This window comes from Clupea harengus, chromosome 11 (assembly GCF_900700415.2).
Source record: "Clupea harengus chromosome 11, Ch_v2.0.2, whole genome shotgun sequence".
Taxonomy (NCBI): Eukaryota; Metazoa; Chordata; class Actinopteri; order Clupeiformes; family Clupeidae; genus Clupea; species Clupea harengus.
The window spans coordinates 13,206,686-13,224,597 of record NC_045162.1 but is presented as its reverse complement, the minus strand read 5'-3'; the positions used below and the strand labels follow the sequence as shown (position 1 = coordinate 13,224,597).

Sequence of the window (17,912 nt, the reverse complement as noted above, 5' to 3'; positions counted from 1 at the left end):
ACCCACTTTCAAACAAACATACAACAATGATAATTTCCTGTTTTCCCTGAGATGTCATAGACTTAATATAAAAGATAATATTGCACGCACAAAAGTCCAGTATGGTCTGGAAATGTGAGAATCTGTGAGAAACTGCTAATGGACACCATGAGCCGCAGAAAACCTTTGTGCCTGTGTCTTTCCAGGATATTGTTTGCCAAGCACTTGACAACAAGGCAGCAATGAGGGAAAAACTCAAAGCAAGGCAGCATCACATTTTTGCATTTCTCTTAACCCCAAATATCTTTGCTGAGGCCCTGAGCCTTGAGTGTCTGTGTGTGTTTGTGTGTGTATGTGTGTGTGTGTGTGTGTGTGTGTGTGTGTTTGTGTGTGTGTGTGTTTGTGTGTGTGTCTGTTTTTGTGTGTGTGTGAGTGTGTGTGTGAGTGTCTGTGTGTGAGTGTCTGTGTGTGTGTGTGTGTGTGTGTGTGTGTGTGTGTTTCTGTGTGTGTGTGTGTGTTTGTGTGTGTGTGTGTGTTTGTGTATGTGTGTGTGTGTGTGTGTGTGTGTGTGTGTGTGTGTGTGTCTGTGTGTCTGTTTGTGTGTGTGTGTGTGTGTGTGTGTGTGAGTGTCTGTGTGTGTGTGTGTGTGTGTGTTTCTGTGTGTGTGTGTGTGTGTGTGTGTGTGTGTGTGTGTGTGTGTGTGTCTGTGTGTGTGTGTGTGTGTGTGTGTGTGTGTGTGTGTGTGTGTGTGTGTGTGTGAGTGTCTGTGAGTGTCTGTGTGTGAGTGTGTGTGTGTGTGTGTGTGTGTGTGTGTGTGTGTGTGTATGAAGTGTCCTTGTTTTCCTTAGTCTGAAGCAGGGCTCTGTCCACACTCATGTGCCATGAGGAGATGCATCTGGGTAACGTCTGCGAGTGTTTTGACTAGAGACATCTTCTCCGAGGACAATGTAACCTAGTCAGGCATTGCGTTCTGACCACATCAGCACCGTTTACATTGCAGCCTGAGACACAGGGAGAGGGTTTCTGGAGTGCAGCGCCTTGCAAGAGCGAACTCAACGCTATAGATCAGCCTCTTTGGCAACACGCTAGGAAAACACATCCATACATCACAGCTCAGTATCCACAGTGCATTCAGACAGTATTTCTTCAATGTCTAAAGGCAATCCAAAGGGCTATGTTTTGGAGAATGTTCAGTTTATACAGTTTGCAGTTAGCAGATATAGATCAGAAGTCGCCTTCACGGGATATGGAACAAATATGGTTGTGCATGTCATGCTAGTAGCGAGGGGGAATTTATCTGCGACCCGGCTCAGTCCAATGATGTGACACTGGAGGTTTCGTGTTACCTTCAGTGGGCTTTCAGGCTTTCATTTACTTATATTGTTCTCGCCCACAAAAAGGCAATAAAAGACGAATCGTACCATTACGAGTAATTATAGTCCACATCAAAACTTTTAAGGGATAAGTGGGTTGGCTGTTGTTGACAGTAGAGTATGCTCGCTCAGCCTTTTCTCAAGGACCACTCAGGCTAAAGGAACAAAAAAAAGCAAAAAAGCGTCACTGTGTAATGTGTTAATTGTCAAACTAATGTAATCACATCACACAGTGAGCACGCACAAGTGGCCAGTCCCACGTCACTGAATGTTTTTTTGCGTATGGTGAAATCTGCACACATATCGCCTCGCTTCTCTGAGGGTAGATCAGCTGGATGGTGTCAGCGCTTCCATTCCTCTGGCCCTCAGGGGCCACTGCAGGGCCACTTACACCAGGGGGTCCAACACAAAGACAGACTCTGGCTGTGGACACTCTGAATTAAGCATTCCTGGGTCCAAACAGAGCCGATGGGATTCCAATGGGATTTCAGCATGGCTATAGTACCCATATTTGATCAATTTGTGTTCATAAATGGCCTCCGTAAATATTGAGTTACAGTCACCTTTTTGAATAGTCCTCCATGGGTAATGTTTTATGTGTTTTTTTTAAGAAAGCTGCTTCTCTGCACAAAGATCCAAGTCCACATGCAGACACACACAGACTCGCACAGACACACAGACACGCGCATGCACACGCACACACAAGCACGCACACACACACATGCACAAATACCTCAGTTGAAACAGGATACCTCTGGCAGTAATGTAGTGCAGAATCAGTGGAGGTAAAGTTGAATCTGTGGGTTTGGTCTTTGTGAGCTGTTGTCAGTGCTGCACAGGAGCAGGTAAATTTACCTCTGAGGTTTCAAACTACAGGCCCAGCCACGCCACTCTACTACAGATAGAGAGAGAGAGAGGGAGGGAGGGAGAGCTCCCTCTCCCACTCACCCCTAACCAGAGGGCTGTGTGCGGAGTTGACCCCCAGCAAAAAGACTGCCTCCAGATGTTCACACACTCCTTTTCTCTCTCTCTCTCTCTCTCTCTCCCTCCCTTCCTCCTTCTGCAAATCTCTCCCACACTCTTACTATGCCTTCTCTGGCTGCACCCCCACCCCCGCACCCCCACCCCCCCAACTGCACGGAGGAGCGTTTCCATTTCCTTTTTTGGTGAAAACTCTGAAAGCGTAGACGGGGACGGGAGGAAGACCTTCACTGGCGCGGAGGGGGGAGTGGGCTTGTTAGGAGGCCCATACGCTTAGGCAGGGCAAGGAAACTGCACACTCAGCATGCCTTCTTGCACATGTACACACACACACACACACACACACACACACACACATCTGCACACATACACACCCAAACACACACTAACATATGATCTCCTTCTGCCTTATTTGTTTTATATCACACACCAGCAGCAACCAAGCATTGGATGCATTCAAAATAAATAGTTAAAGTAGAAATTGGAAGAAAAAAAAAACTAAACGAATTAAAAAAGAACTATTGCAGCCAGCACATATCAGATAAGAACCTAATATGTTCATACATTTTTTTTATTAACAAATTACATCGATGACAGATAAGCTCAGGACAATCTCTCTCTCATTCTTTCGACAATTACATTATCTGTATCATTGGCATTAGCATCTGCCCACTCTAACCTGCCAGCATCAAGCATTAGCATCACATCTCATTCTTTAAGTGACTAAAACTAAAATTATTTTCAGTAATGAAACATAATCATCAAGGAGAGCAACAAGAGGATTTAGAGCATGCACACCATCTTGTTGACACATTGCAGTAAACGTCGCAAGGGACTAGCCCTTTCATTCGGAGCAACTGTGGCTCTCGTAGAAGTAGTAAATAAAGACAAAGGAGAAACAAACAAACACATACAAATAAACAAACAAACAAAACAGCTGAGGATTCATTATGAATTTAGTATTGAAAAGTATTGAAACAAGACAAAGGGAAATACACCGTAGCTCTTAGAAGATATGAAGTGGTCTGTGTGATGCATTTATACATACAATAAAGTATACATGCTTCTGTGGATTTTTTACGTGGATATTAACCCTGGTTATGTGTGATTATTCCACCCATAGTGCAAATACATGGATGTCTGTGCCATGGATACATGTGTCAAAGTGTCTTTCTTTTTCGACAACGCCACTGAACATGCTTGGCAACGTAGCACACGGTTCCTTTTTGGCATGAGCGTGTGTTTTATACTAAGGCTTGTGATTTTGCTGCCAAACTATTTTATCTCATCGAGTCTTAAATCTTAATCCCCCCCCCCCCCCCCCCATTTCAAACAATACTATAGTGATGACAGGATTTAAATAAAATACAAAATATATACAAAGAGTGTAACATGGAAATGAATGGATGTTAATACAGAACAAATGGAAAAAAAACAGTATTCATTAATGTAGCACAAAACAAACCAAAAAAGGTGCTCTGACCCTACAGCTTTAAAAGGATCTCTCACACAAACACGAGGACACATTTCATATTTCAAACATCCTGTTCAACCAAACTATCAATTACATGACACACACTCCTAAATTCAGGCCAATGATATTTATGCATAGCTGGCATACCATTCTATGGTTTGTTGTAACAGAATATGTGCACATTGTGTTCATCATAGGACCTGCGTTTGAAAGAGCCCTTTTTTCACTGTTTCATACATATTTCCACTTCGGCTTGTTGTTTTCCCTGGTCTGAAGGGGAGGATGTCAGTATGTGGTGGTTATCCATTAAAGATGGAGTTTCAAAAGCACACATGAAAGATCTCACTAAGTGACAAACATAGTGAACAGGATAGCAGAGGAATACACATAACTCGTAGAGCTAACATGCTCCCACTAAATGCACTACAAGAAAATGGATTTTTTTTGTTTGTAGAAATATTAAGGCCATTGTTTCCCAAAGAGTCTGTCTTTGTTGTTATTACTGTTGGCGTGGAATGTTTGAAAGAGGCTGCATCTGTGATTTATCAGCCAAAGAACACAGACGGCTCCTTTGTTTGGAGGGGTTGATGAGGCACCTGGGTGAGAGTTCAGGGTTTGGATAAACGTGACCTGAGGCAGGGGGGAGATGTCGTGTGTGTGCACGTGTGTGTGTGTGTGTGTGTGTGTGTGTGTGTGTGTGTGTGTGTGTGTGTGTGTGTGTGTGTGTGTGTGTGTGTGTGTGTGTGTGTGTGTGTGTGTGTGTGTGTGTGTGTGTGAGTGTGTGTGTGTGAGCGTGTGTGTATGTGTGTGTAGGGATGTTAGCAGTGCTAAGTGGGCATAAGGCCTTGAGTTTAACAGGGCTGAGAGGGGAGGAGAGGAAAGGAGAGGAGGAGGGGAGGAGAGGAGAGGAGGGAAGAGTGGAAGAGAGGAGAGGAGGAGGTAGGACTGGGGGCAGGCGGTGGTATTGCAGCAGTTGCATGCAGTGGTGATGGGGGCTAATGTTTGGCTGATGTGGGCTTTGGCTCTATAATTTGGTGTTGCAGTCACGGCAGAGGATCTCGTCCCGCTCAGGGAAGAAGCCAGCGCCCACCAGCGACACGGAGCAGCGCGAGCAGGTGAAGCAGGGCTGGTGCCACTGACGTTCCTCAAAAGAGATGTACTTCCCTCCTCCAAAACCTGCACGTACACACACACACACACACACACAGACACATACACACACACACACACACACACACACACACACACACACACACACACACACACACACACACACACACACACACACACACACACACAGGAACAACAGCTGTCAGGGTGGCATCCTCAGAGGTGTTATTCCTGGAACGTGCTGAGATACCAGCTCTGGTGTTTGGATTTGTACAGTTATGGATGGACACTTCTTTTCAGATATTTGATCTGAGACATGACACAACTGAAAATGTTTATATTAAACCCATGTAGTAAACCCATGTCATACAACGGAATATATAAATATGAAACAAATGGCCAGACTCCTTAAATGTGTATGAAATTCTCATGAAATGTTAAGCATTGTTTTGAAAAATTAATCTCCGCTTTGTAACAGCATTCTAATCAGTATCCTATTCGACCAAAAAAAAGGCAGGTTACCTGTGATTGGTTTTTCGCAGGCTTCACACTTCTTGGCATACAAGTTGCCGAAGCACTTCAGGCAGTAGGGACTGTCGTCACGAGAGGTGAAGTGCTGACCGGCTAACTGGATCTTGCAGCCCGTGCACACGAAACACTCCTTGTGCCACGGCTCCTCTCGGTAGGTCACACCCCCTTTGGACAACACCTGAGAGAGTAGAGTAGGCATTGATGAACAGTGGTATTAACACTGCCATTAACACTTAACACTGACATTCCCATGTTAACTCAAGTGGAGTTACTGTAAGATCCCCTGTGTCGCTTTTTTGCTTGAATTGCAACACCCTCTGCACGCTCTTCAAATCACATTTCACACAGGATGTATTATTTCTGTTGCTATAGCAATATATATAATAACATAGTTGTTCAATAATAAACAGATGCTTTTATCCAAAATGACTTTCAATATAGGTAAGGCATGCATTTAATACAAATGTGTTCTCCAAGGGAATTAAATCCATGATCTCAGCATTGTTGGCACATTGATCCCCCAGTCCAGTGACAGGAACTGTGGTCCCATTGTTTCGCAACACAGACATCTGTCCCCTATCATTATCGCGTCTAACGCTCTAGCAGTAACAATCATCATCGATGCGTCAGCTGTGACCAAATCTGTGTGTGTGTGTGACCAAATCCCCAGCTGTTACATATATGAGCAGAGTGCTTACCAAGGCATTTCCAAAGTGTGATTGAATTGGTTAATGTTTCACCAGACCAAAAGGGTGGTGTAACACTCAGCAGTCCAGGAGAGAAGCCGTGATTCAAGAGTTTAGCGTGACCAATCCGGACGTTAGTAAGGCGTGACTAAGGCCTGATAAAAACTTCGGCTTTTGTATCTCTTATCTCAAACCTGAATGACCGAGCTATGGAAAATGTCTCCCCTTGCCAGCATCAAGCACAGGGTGTTTCCTGGGCATACCCACTTCTTAGTCACATGAGGTGGATCCGCAGCAGATGTGCTCGTAATGCGACTGTGATTGACTTTTAATAGCCCTGTGCCAAAAGATGCCCGCTGGTTTTGACACACCTAGGGTGGCCGGGAGTGCAAGTGTCTCAATGGCACACCTAGGGTGGCTCCTCGTCTCATGTGTGCTTATCTCATCCTGTGCCTGACCACATGGTCAATGTGATTGCGATAGAGATGGCAGGTCTTTCCCGCCATGGTGGTTATGGGAAGGCGTTGACGAAGCCAAAGCAGTGATGCAGGAACAGGAACATGACGCACACATACAGGGAACACAGAGATCCCAGGCCAGTCGTGTCTAGACTGGCATGGTTGATACAACACTAACGAGTTTCTTTTAGAATAATGCAATACACAAGCCCAAGGCACATAAGGAACGAAATTACAACATAACGCCCATCAACCAAATGCCTCATAAAAAGACTTAAAAAGAGAGTGAAATCTTATCTGTTCAGCTCAGTAGAAATCATGAGATTCTAGATTCTAATAAATGATATCTTTCTGGAATTCTTTTGAATTGAAGTGACACTTTAAACTGTATCATCAACAATCGTAAGTGTCTTTCGTGTCGTGTGATAACATCTTACCCAGGATGCATCAGTGTGTGTAAAAATGGGGTGGGAAGTCAATGTTTGCATTCTTTTGGCATTTAGCATCAGCATACAATCTCAGTATACAATAACAATAAATGTGATGGTGTGTGGTATGTGGTGTGACTTATTTAAACCAGACCTCATCCCTGTCCTACATTTCAGTGTGTGTGTGTGTGTGTGTGTGTGTGTTTGTGTGTGTGTGTGGGGGGTATTTTCCACTGACCTGCTTGCAGCGTGTGCAGCGTGGGGCAAACTTGTTCTCGTAGCAGGGCACACAGTAGTGCTCGTCCTTGTCCGGGATGAAGGACTTGGAGCCGATGGGCTGCTCACAGCTGTGGCAGATGAAGCAGCTCTCGTGCCACGTGGAGCCGCCGTACTCCAGCTTCCTCGTGCCTGTGGGAACACCGCGGCAAAAACACATTTACACAGCCACTTATAACACAATAACAAGTTTACAACAGCCACCCACACTCCATTTCACATTTACTACCACAACAACCACCTATAGATGCAATAACGCATTTACAACACAGACACCTATACGTGCAGTAACCCAATAACACACAGCCACCTGTGCCTCACTGAGCCCTTTCTGACATTGAGTCATATACATCACATCTTCTACCATCCATATATCTATAAAAAGGGAAGTAGTTAGTCATAGGGGCAGCAAAAAGGGTGTTTTTTGTGTGCGCAGGGCCTTAAAATCCATCCGATATACATGAAGAACTGTATATGTTAAATTCAAAGTCACTTTGATGCTACATGAAGACTTTAATGGAAAGGGGGTAAGCGAGGCGTTGGGAAGGGTCAGGCTGGACCAGTGACAGTAGGGGGGAGAGATGGCTGATGATGAGAGGGGCTGACGGATGACCTGTGTAATCCACAGCACTTCACTACTTTCCACAGATCAAAAGGCTCACGCAGCGCTACACAAAGGGAGCCTATTAGCAGGATAAGTGTAGATTTACACTGAGAATGAGAAATAGGCCACGTAATCCCGCTTGTAATTGAACGACTTACTTGAAGGACAGTCCACTGAAATGAAGGGGAATAGGTGGAACAAAAAAAAAGACAGAGCGAGAGAACAAAAACAAATACATGTAGAGAGACCAAAAAGGCTCGGATACAAAAATGGTTTAAGTGGTTTCAATGTTCAAAGGCATCCATCTGATTGAACAAGAATGAATAACAATAGAAGCGATAAGCCATTGTCTTTTCCTGTGCGACTGCACTTTGTAAAATACTGAGAGTTCTAAGAAACGTTATCCTCTAAACTCACAGGGGATAATAAAACTGAGATGCTGTTGAACTTCGGATACAAGCACTTGAGATCAACCCGAGGACTGGGATGTAACATTAGAACATAGAGGGACTGACCCTTGCAAACTGCTAAAGCTTTTTCAAGGACAACGGTGGAAATAAAGACATTCACGGCTATTCTAAGCTGGTATGACTCAATATATAAAAGTCAAATTGATGTTTTTAAAGTAAAATTGAAACCCTTTTTATCACTGAGACAGGCAATTATGCTTTTTAACACCTCATCCTCCTGAATACAGGCCAACCTACAACAAGCTTACTGTGATCTGAAGCCAAAGGCCCTTCCCTATGAGGTGTGAGAACAAAAGCATCTGTCGGTCTGGCGAAAGAGTTTGCACTCTGCAGGATTACTGACACGGCACAGTAACCGACGCTGTCGTCTTCTTCTTTTTGAACAGAAAAAAAAGAGAAATAGCCCTACCATGAAAGAGCGAGAGAAGAAAAACACACACACTAGACATTTTTTCCAGGAATCATTTGCTATTTAACGACTGCATTGGCTGCTACAGTCCCGCTAAACTACTTCACGGGCTTATCTCTTGTTATCATCGGAGCCATGGCAGCCATCCAGGCACAGGGATTTGCATGAGAGACAGCATGTCAAGCAAACTGGCAATTACTCAGTCACTTCCAGCCTCGACACTAACTGCTCAACACTACGCCATCTCTCTGTTCTCTCTGTCTCTCCCATTATGTCTCGGTCTTCTCTCTCTGTCTCTCTCTCTCTCTCTCATCTCATCGCATCTCACATTCGGTATCTCTTTTCTCCGTTCTTTTCCCCTTTCTCTCTATTCATTCATTCATTCATTCTCTCAGCTTAGTCATGCTACTTGCACCCCTCTCCACTGCTAACCCGCCCCCCCGCTCCTCCTCGCTCCCTCCGCAGCTTTAATGCTCTTCATCTAATGTTACACGCGTACCTGCGGCTTGGGGTACATTTAGTGGCCTGTAAACCTGCGTCACATCACCGGGGGTGAAAAGTGTATGTGCCATTCAAGAGCGCCAGGGGGGAGCGAGTGACGACGAGGGCGAGGAACCGTGAGAGAAAACAAAGTGTTCTTGCGGTCAAAACCCACCTGGCATGACGGTCTTGTCGCAGGCCACACACTTGGAGGAGAACTCGTTGCAGTAGCAGTCGTTGCAGAGCAGTGAGTCATCCTGGCTGGTGAAGGGCTCGTCGGCTAGCGAGCGGTCGCAGCGAAAACAGCGGAAGCAGTGCTCGTGGTAGTGCCGCTCCTCGTAGAACAGCTCCTAGTGTAGCACGGGGGACAGAGACAGGGAGAATGTTACACATCGTTCACATCAGAGGAGATGGTGACCTCATACCTGGTGCTTTTGTCAGATTAGATTGCTGTTCATGTAATCTTCTGATCTCTGGAATTTGTACAATCTCTACCGCTGCTGGTGGTCTGCTTTATACGAGTGTTCTGAACCCTGTTATACTGAAGCCAGTGTACCTGTACCTGTACCTGTCACAGACCTCATGTCACTGTCTTTACATAGCTGACTATAACATTGCCATGCTAAACGTAGCATGAAGTCACACAGTATGTACACACAGCTTGGAAGCACAGTTAACACATTGCATAGTTGAAACACAATAAACACATGATACTTTATACTTTAAACTAGCAAGAAAAAGAAATGTTATGTGGAGCTTAAAATGGAAATGAAAGCCAAACCAAATGTTGACTATAAATGCAGCATGAAAGCATGTATGACGCCCAGACATAGCTTGGATGGCTAGTTTTTGACTGCTGCTTTAAAGCCCAATAAATGTCTGACCAGGATCTCATCTCTCAGTGGATTTGTTAAGTAAGCAACCCATGATGGCAATTCACTCCCAGCATGTCAGGAAGTGAGCCTGAGTTAGAAGTGGGTCAGCTCGTCATGTAAAATATGCAAACAGATCATTACAGTGAGAAGAGTAGAGGGGGAAGCGGCCATGTTGGGACACAAACGCTGACTTTATTGTGTGCCGGAGAAAGGGCCAAGACAAACACCAGAGTTCATTTACTGTTGGCTGTCTGGGCTCTGTTGTTTGTGAACACTGGTGTGGTGGTTTGAACTGGGCCAGCACTGGAAACTGTCCCTCTCCATTTAAAAGCTGAATATGTACTGACAGCAGAGAAGGAGGCAGCTCCGCGCTCTCTCTTGTTTGTGCTTGACATTAACAACGGATTAGTGCTTCTCTCCTTTTTGGATCGCAGAAGCATTTAACCTACGGTTTCACACATGGTTGCTTAAACTGAATAGGACGGAATTGGGGCTTTATAAGTGGAACTAACTGGCCCTATCCAGTAGTAAATTGCATCATTAAAAAGCTGACTTACGTTTCTCAACAGGCCTCCCAAACAGACACATTAAACCCAGCAGCAGAACAGTTAAGAGTTTGGTGACAGACAGTCCAATACTGTATCCCACAGCTGCAGCCATAATAGCTTCCCAGCCACATCATTATATGGTGCATGCATGTCTCTATGCATGTCACGTTTTCTTATTTGAGATACTCTGTAAATTCTAACATACTCCCAAAACCACATAAAGTGCTATTGACTCACTTTGCTAATCATGATTTTACAGAACACAAACAAGTAAGTTCCTATTCCCTGTAAAGTTAACTATGTAGTTACATTCATAACTGCATTTCATTGGCTTTGTACCCCACTGCACAATGACACTACACTTGAATCTAATACAGTAGAAACACCACAGATAATCAACAGGTTAACAAGAGGATATCTCTTGGCGTGTTAGCTTAATGCTAACTCTAGTCATCCTGAGCGACAGCTGGAGAGTGTGTGTTGTGTTGTGACACATTCAGACTCCCTGACGTCTCTCTTACCCTGGAGTCGTGGCCGATGAGCTCCTTGCACTCATCGCAGGTGTTGGCGAACAGGCTGTCGTAGCAGGGAATGCAGTAGGGGTTGTCCTCTGACTGGATGTACTTCCGTCCGTACAGGGACTCCTTGCAGTGGTCACAGTCGAACTTCTCACTCATGGTCACCTCACTAGGATTCTGCTCCTGCAATGAGAGAAGACACTGTGAGTGAAAAGGCCTGTCTTCATGTGAGCAAGAAAGAGAGTTAAAGTGGGTGAAAGAGACAGGGAGAGAGAGAGAGAGAGAGAGAGAGAGAGAGAGAGAGAGATGTCTCTACTGAGGCATAGAGAAAACAAAACAGCTATATAATTTGATGACTGCGATGACGGGGGAAACAAAGGGACAGGCTGTGCATATTTCTCTGTCTACTCCGCCAAACTGCCATGTCATCAATCCCTCTTGTGCATCTGAAACTTCAAGATTAAAGGATCGGAAAATAGCTTGGCCCAGAGTCCCCTCAGCTCACCCAATGGAGGAAACTATCATTGCTTTGCTTGGGGCGCATATACATTAGCACCTGTAAATATTTATGAGGGAATGTGGAGACCACCTATGGAGATTAGGACAGCCCGGGAGAAGGATAGCGCAAAAACATACACAAACTTTACTCTCTCTCTCTCCCCCTCCACACACACAGGACAACAATTACATTGCAGATACACTTGCACAAACATAGAAGCACACACACACACACACACACACACACACACACACACAAACCTCCCTCATTGGGTCTTGTCACAGAGGTGTATGCTATGGTTCGAGCCACCATCACAATTTTAAACAATCACACAAAAACAATTAAAAGTTGACGTAGGCCTATACAATTATGTTGGTGTTCACGACTCACAATAACATTGTACCAGCACTGCAGCAATGCTATCTGGTTGCCGAAACATTTGATGAGAGCATGAGGGAAGTCTTTGTAATACATGATACTGTAAAGAACTCTGGCAGCATAAACGTGGAGTATCTGTTTCAACCACTGGTTAGACATGCATGTCTCTCCTCCACTGACCCCCGCATCAACTCCCTCCCCCCCAAAAAAATAACATATGCCCCCCCCCCCCCCTCTATGGTGTAGACGCTTAATCACTGGCGTGAACGAAGGATGAGACAAAAGAAAGCAACCAACAAAAACATCCTCAGGTTACCTCCTTTGTCATCCCCTGCAGTGAAACAAAGGCAACACGATTGAGGCTGAGCAATGGCTCAGATTAAAAGACAGAAAAAAAGAGAGAAAAAAAAAACTACAGACAGAGAAAAACCTTACACCCTGGCAGCTCCTGGCAATCATAAATATTCTGTCTGACATGCTCCGCTTAAGATGACACCACTTAGCGGCATGTAAGAGCCACTCAAGGCGCTGCTTTGAGGTGAAGGTGGAGATAAATTAGGGAGCGCGAGAGTTAAAAGGCACTAGTAGCCCTCAGTCAGCCCCGGTTCCCGTCATTAGGGGCCCCGGTTTCCCTCCTAATGAGGCCATCTGATCTCCTCTCCTCCGGGGGCTGACGGGTCCCTTTACACCCAGCCAGTGTTCCTCTGGGCCATCGCAATGACTGTGTCTTATCACCGTAAAAACTCCAAGCAGGTGCTGGATCCGGCACTCTCTACGCTGCCCTACATTACAAACTGACGCTGACACAAATCTTGTTCTTGAAGCTGAGGTAGACGAGAGAGGTGCTGTAAAGACTCGGGTAATAGATTTGACTCCCAGCGGGCACCCAAATCGAAAACAAAAAAACTAAAATATTATTTTACCTGTACTGTAACACCCCCTGGACAAGATCTTCAGGTATCATTTATACTGTATGTAGCATTGAGTCATCAGGTGACCATGACCATAACATTTATCTGTCTGTAGTCCAGAACACACCGAATCCTCATATCCTGAACAAGGAATAACCTTACATACACAACTAGACTCCAGCCCAAATTAAGTCCACAGTAAAGGTGTTCCAGTGACCTACTGTAGTACTGGTGGATATGATTTCAAATTTTTTCCACATGTGAACTTGAGTTGAATCACGTTTAACGCGTAGCAGAATCCCATCTTGGCTTCCGCTCCAAAGGCCAGCGGCTCCCACTGGACTCAGAGGACCGTCCAAAGTTTACCCTCCACTTCCTGCCTGAGCTCCAAACCGAGCCAACCCCTGACTCATCCCCACGCAGCGGTCCACACATCGCCGCGACTCTGCCCCGTGACTAATGACCCGACGAGCTCTCCCAAAAAATGGCTGGGCTGAGAAGTTGACCCCGAAGGGTCTGGGAGGTTCATTTGTATCAATGAGTTTTGTAAACGAACCGCATCGGGATGGAGGAGGTCGCTTTGAGCTTTTGATGGAGAGCGACGGGTTGCTGCGGCGCGTACTCCTTAATTTGGCCTGGACGGGCTTAAGTTGCACCTCATACGTTTCTTCGCGGGACAAGCTGTTTATGGAGCCTGGAAAGAATCAACATTGTTGTACAGGGAGATGCTTCAATCTACAAAGGCCAAGCTGGCGCTCAATGCCTCACTGCAAGTGTATTTATGGGCTCCAGAGAGCCAAGGGCTTCAGTTAAAATGACTAACCTGCTAGCCATGGCCAAATATTAGGCAGCACGGGTCTCTTCTCAGCAACGGATGGGTACATTATGCTTTCGAAGATTCCAGCCTCTGATACATAAATACATATTTTTTTGCCAAGGGTGGAGGGCTTGTTTTGGCAAATCTGTGTATAGCATTTAAAACATCACATGAGCCCAGCTCAAGCAAAAAGCGGTGAGAAAAAGAGAGAGAGCGAGAGAGAGAGAGAGGGATTGGGCTGTTTAGACAGGCTAGGCTGACCTCAGGGCTAGTAGTCTGAGTGACCCTAGCTCTCACCACCCGGCATAATGACGTCATGCTCGAACCTGAGGGCTTGAAGTCCAGAAGTGATTGAACCCAGAAGCTGGGAAGAAAGACTTGTGCCAACAGTCCCTGTTTTTCCTGCACCCTCAAGTCCACTGCCTGCTTTCTTCAGAGAGAAGAGAACAGAGGAAAAGAAGAAGAGAGGAGAGGAGAGTAAGAGAAAAGAGGAAATGAAAAGAAGAGAGAAAAGAGCAGAGAAGGGAAGAAAAAGAAAGGAGGGGAAGGCAAGGAAGGGTAGAGTTCTGGAGCTGTGCTCGCTTCTGTCCTCGTTTTTCACAATGAACTCCACCAGTAAGGAATTCCGCCTCTCAGAGCAGGGAGATTCGGTGACTAAGTGGAAAAGGTTTGTGGTTAAAAAAAAAAAACATGGGCAAATACCAGAAAGCTTACCGCGTCAATCTGTGTGGGGTAAGTGTGGGATACGCGCCACGGCAACACCAAGGGTTACAGGAAATCAGCCCCAGTTCTCTTCCTGCCCTACGCAGGGGAACATGACCCAGAAACCAGCTCTGAGGCAATGAGTGTGTGTGTGTGTGTGTGTGTGTGTGTGTGTGTGTGTGTGTGTGTGTGTGTGTGCACAATTTCACGTAAATACCATGACTCAAATAAACCCAGCACCCTCCCACCCCAACAACGCTTCAGGTCCCAAATACGGCATTGAGGAGCATAGTTTAAGACATTCTGTCTGTCCACGTGCCAAACTCGTAAATATTTGCCTCCTCCTGTCTGTTATCTCCTCCGAGTCTATCGCTGTCTGGAGGACATGTCCTTGGGTTGGGGAGATTCTTGGGGGGGAGTGACAGGACTGCAACATGTGTTTGTGGAGCACATTTTCTTGAAGGGGGGGGGGGTTAGTAACAGAGAGAGATGGTGGTGCTGGAGATAGCCAAGGAGCGATGCTGAGAAGTCCTACAGTCCTACAGGCTGATTCATGTAATCCCCAACTACAGCAGAAGGCGCTATCCCCTACATTCCAAACAGGTTGCCTAAACTGACAACCCCCCACACACACACCCACTTCCCCCGACCTGACTATCCTGGCTCCGACCCCCTGACACGCTTACCTTCTGCTGGAGCCCAGCTGCTTTAGGCGGAGGATGGGAGAGTTAAATGTGTGTTTGAGGAGCGTGAGGAACGCGAGCAATTTGAGAGTGGTCACTCGTTGCATGCTTCGAGAGAGAGAGAAAGAGAGCTCAAAATAGGTCCTGAGTTAACCAGTTAACCACCAAACCAATTAAATCCTCGAAAGAATCGAGTTCAAATGGCATTTGGCCCAGTTACAATTGCATTTATTTTTGTAATGAAGTATCGCTGACTACGCTGAAGTACACTGACTGCTTTCACTTTCAGACAGAAAGACCAAATGAGGTGCATCAGATCAGATGTCATTTGTTGGGAGTTGTGTACTGGGTGTAACATTTGCCCTTACAAGAGCATACTTCTGCAAGTGATAGAGCCACAGCAGTGGACTTGCCTCAGCTGCCCTCCTGTCCAGAAGCTGCTTCTCTTCATCGTCACCAGAGCTTCACTTATGGGAATGTTGCCTACTGTGTGTTAGAGCTGACTGTGTCAGACCAAGGGCCACAATGAGTCACAAGTATGAGCTGCTGGGAGATGATGAGGATGATGTTTTTGTTGTATAATAATAATAATAAGCATGTCTGGGACTGGGGTAAACAGTCTCACCATACTGTGCACACACACACACACACACCCCCCACACACACACACACACTCACAAATACATACATGCCTACACTGTCGCTCACACAGGAATACATGCATACACACATACACTGTTTACAGGATAACACGATAAGCCTGGAGAGACGAGTCTTGCATGTTCAAAGGTGTAGGGCTATTGTAGCAAATCCACCCTGACAAAAGAGACGGAACTATTATTTCCCTATAGTATTTGCCATGACAGTAGTATGTGCTAGTCAAACACCGCCATTATCAAAACTGTTAAATTTCTACCTTCTGGTAAAAGTAAGTAGTATTGTTTCAAAATGGGGTCATGAACGTGGTCCCAGTACCACCAGTCTATGCAACACATCAGCAAAGGAAACGTCTCAGCCTGCTACAGTCTATCATTTGGCACAAGCTCAAACAGGATATACATCCATTGTGTCCATTTTTAGTCTTCAAAGGGGGGTTGTTCTTAACCAAAGACAGGTGTGCCTTTCTGTTTTGTCTGAGGGCTGCACTTGCCCTTTGTTTTATGTGTCTGGAGGTGTAAATATGGATATCAGTTTAATCAGGCCAACACGTGCACTTGTCTACTGTAACGCTCCTAGTCTCAGGCTTACCCCTCAGAGGTAGCACTCACTGATGTCTCTCTCTCTCCACACACACACACACACACACACACACACACACACACACACACACACACACACACACACACACACACACACACACACACACACACACACACAAACACACACAAACAGACATCCCCAACTCAAAAATGTTTCAGCAACTAGATCAATCTTGTTCTAGCATCTAGCATTAGCAACTGCTGGGAATAGTTTTATTACAACATGTTTCTGTCAACACCTGCAAAATTACAATTACAAAGAATTACAAGGCAGTAGATGCCTTGAGGCGTAATATCAAGGGGGCAATTTGTGTATAATACTCCATATATATTACAAGCAGTCTCCGATAATGTGAGGACACTTGGACTAAGGCTCTTTGTATATCCTTTTTGTATTGTTTGTTCTTTAACCAGGTGTAAAATAGCCTGGTGTATGATAAACAGTGTGGAGGGCACATTTCTGCCTCTTGACCTAATGTGGAAGTGGCTACGTTGTGGAGTGGTGTTTCCAAAGCACAGTGGCACAGAGGATAAAGATGACTGAAAGGGAAATTATGAGGAGGCAGAGAAACAGAGGGAGACAGATGTGAGCGAGGGGGAGAGAAAAAGAGAGAGAGAAAAAAGAGAGAGAGAGAGAGAGAGAGAGAGAGAGAAAACTAGAGGGAAAGTGACATATGGGAGAAGAGAATCTTGGCGCCTGATCTGAAACCTATGACATGTCCTAAATCAAAGCGCTTGGCCAGTGAGACACCAGCGCTTGGATAAACACACAACCACCACATCGGCATCCGTCAGCTTCTTGGAAGACGGCCAGCCTGCATCAGGGCAGGGAAAATGCACGACTGTACTCTCCTGTGTATCATTTGAGGCCTCCACAGCCTGACCAGGCATTCTGAAGGCTAAGCCCAAATGTCAAAAGCGCGCTTGAAAAATGATAACTTGGGAGTGAATTGAATAAAGGTTTGACAGGAAGAATGAAAAAGGTAATCCCTAAAGTGTGCACCCCGGCTAGCATCACATGCAGGCCCAAGCTGGTGGTGCAAGTGGTGCAAACCTATTAGATTTAAGAATGTTGCATCCAACATAATAGCTCGTTTGTGGGTTTTGGGGGGAAAAATAAGCCTTGAATGGAGGGACAAACAGAGACAGACAAAACAAAACAGTCATCTGGACTGTATCTCGTTCATAGGCCAGTTGGAGGGCGTGAAATGAGGTGTGAGGGTTCACATCCAGAAATGACAGATTCCAGGGACAGGACCAGGAAGCTATCTGGCTGAGAAGACACACAACTCTCGGGGGGGGGGGGGGGGGGGAGAGAGAGAGAGAGAGAGAGAGAGAGAGAGAGAGAGAGAGAGAGAGAGAGGTAGGGAGAGTGAAAGACCGAGATAGAGAGAGACTAACCAATAGGGTAGAGTAGAGAGAAACTGGCCCACAGAATCAGGGGGGAACCCAGGACCAGGATG

General features: G+C 45.6%; 1 protein-coding gene across 1 annotated transcript in view; it reads right to left on the bottom strand.

Annotated features, from left to right (window-relative positions):
- Positions 1-4,553: 4,553 nt before the first annotated feature.
- fhl3a (four and a half LIM domains 3a) overlaps positions 4,554-17,912 on the bottom strand; it is a 40,797-nt gene continuing 27,438 nt past the window's right edge. Inside the window, exons 2-6 of the mRNA XM_012824898.3 lie at positions 11,204-11,383; positions 9,435-9,609; positions 7,259-7,428; positions 5,440-5,626; positions 4,554-4,983 (exon numbers count right to left, since the gene is read on the bottom strand). Coding sequence (XP_012680352.2) covers positions 4,832-4,983; positions 5,440-5,626; positions 7,259-7,428; positions 9,435-9,609; positions 11,204-11,359 — 840 coding nt within the window. The 5' untranslated portion in view covers positions 11,360-11,383 and the 3' untranslated portion in view covers positions 4,554-4,831. The remainder of the gene's footprint in view (positions 4,984-5,439; positions 5,627-7,258; positions 7,429-9,434; positions 9,610-11,203; positions 11,384-17,912) is intronic.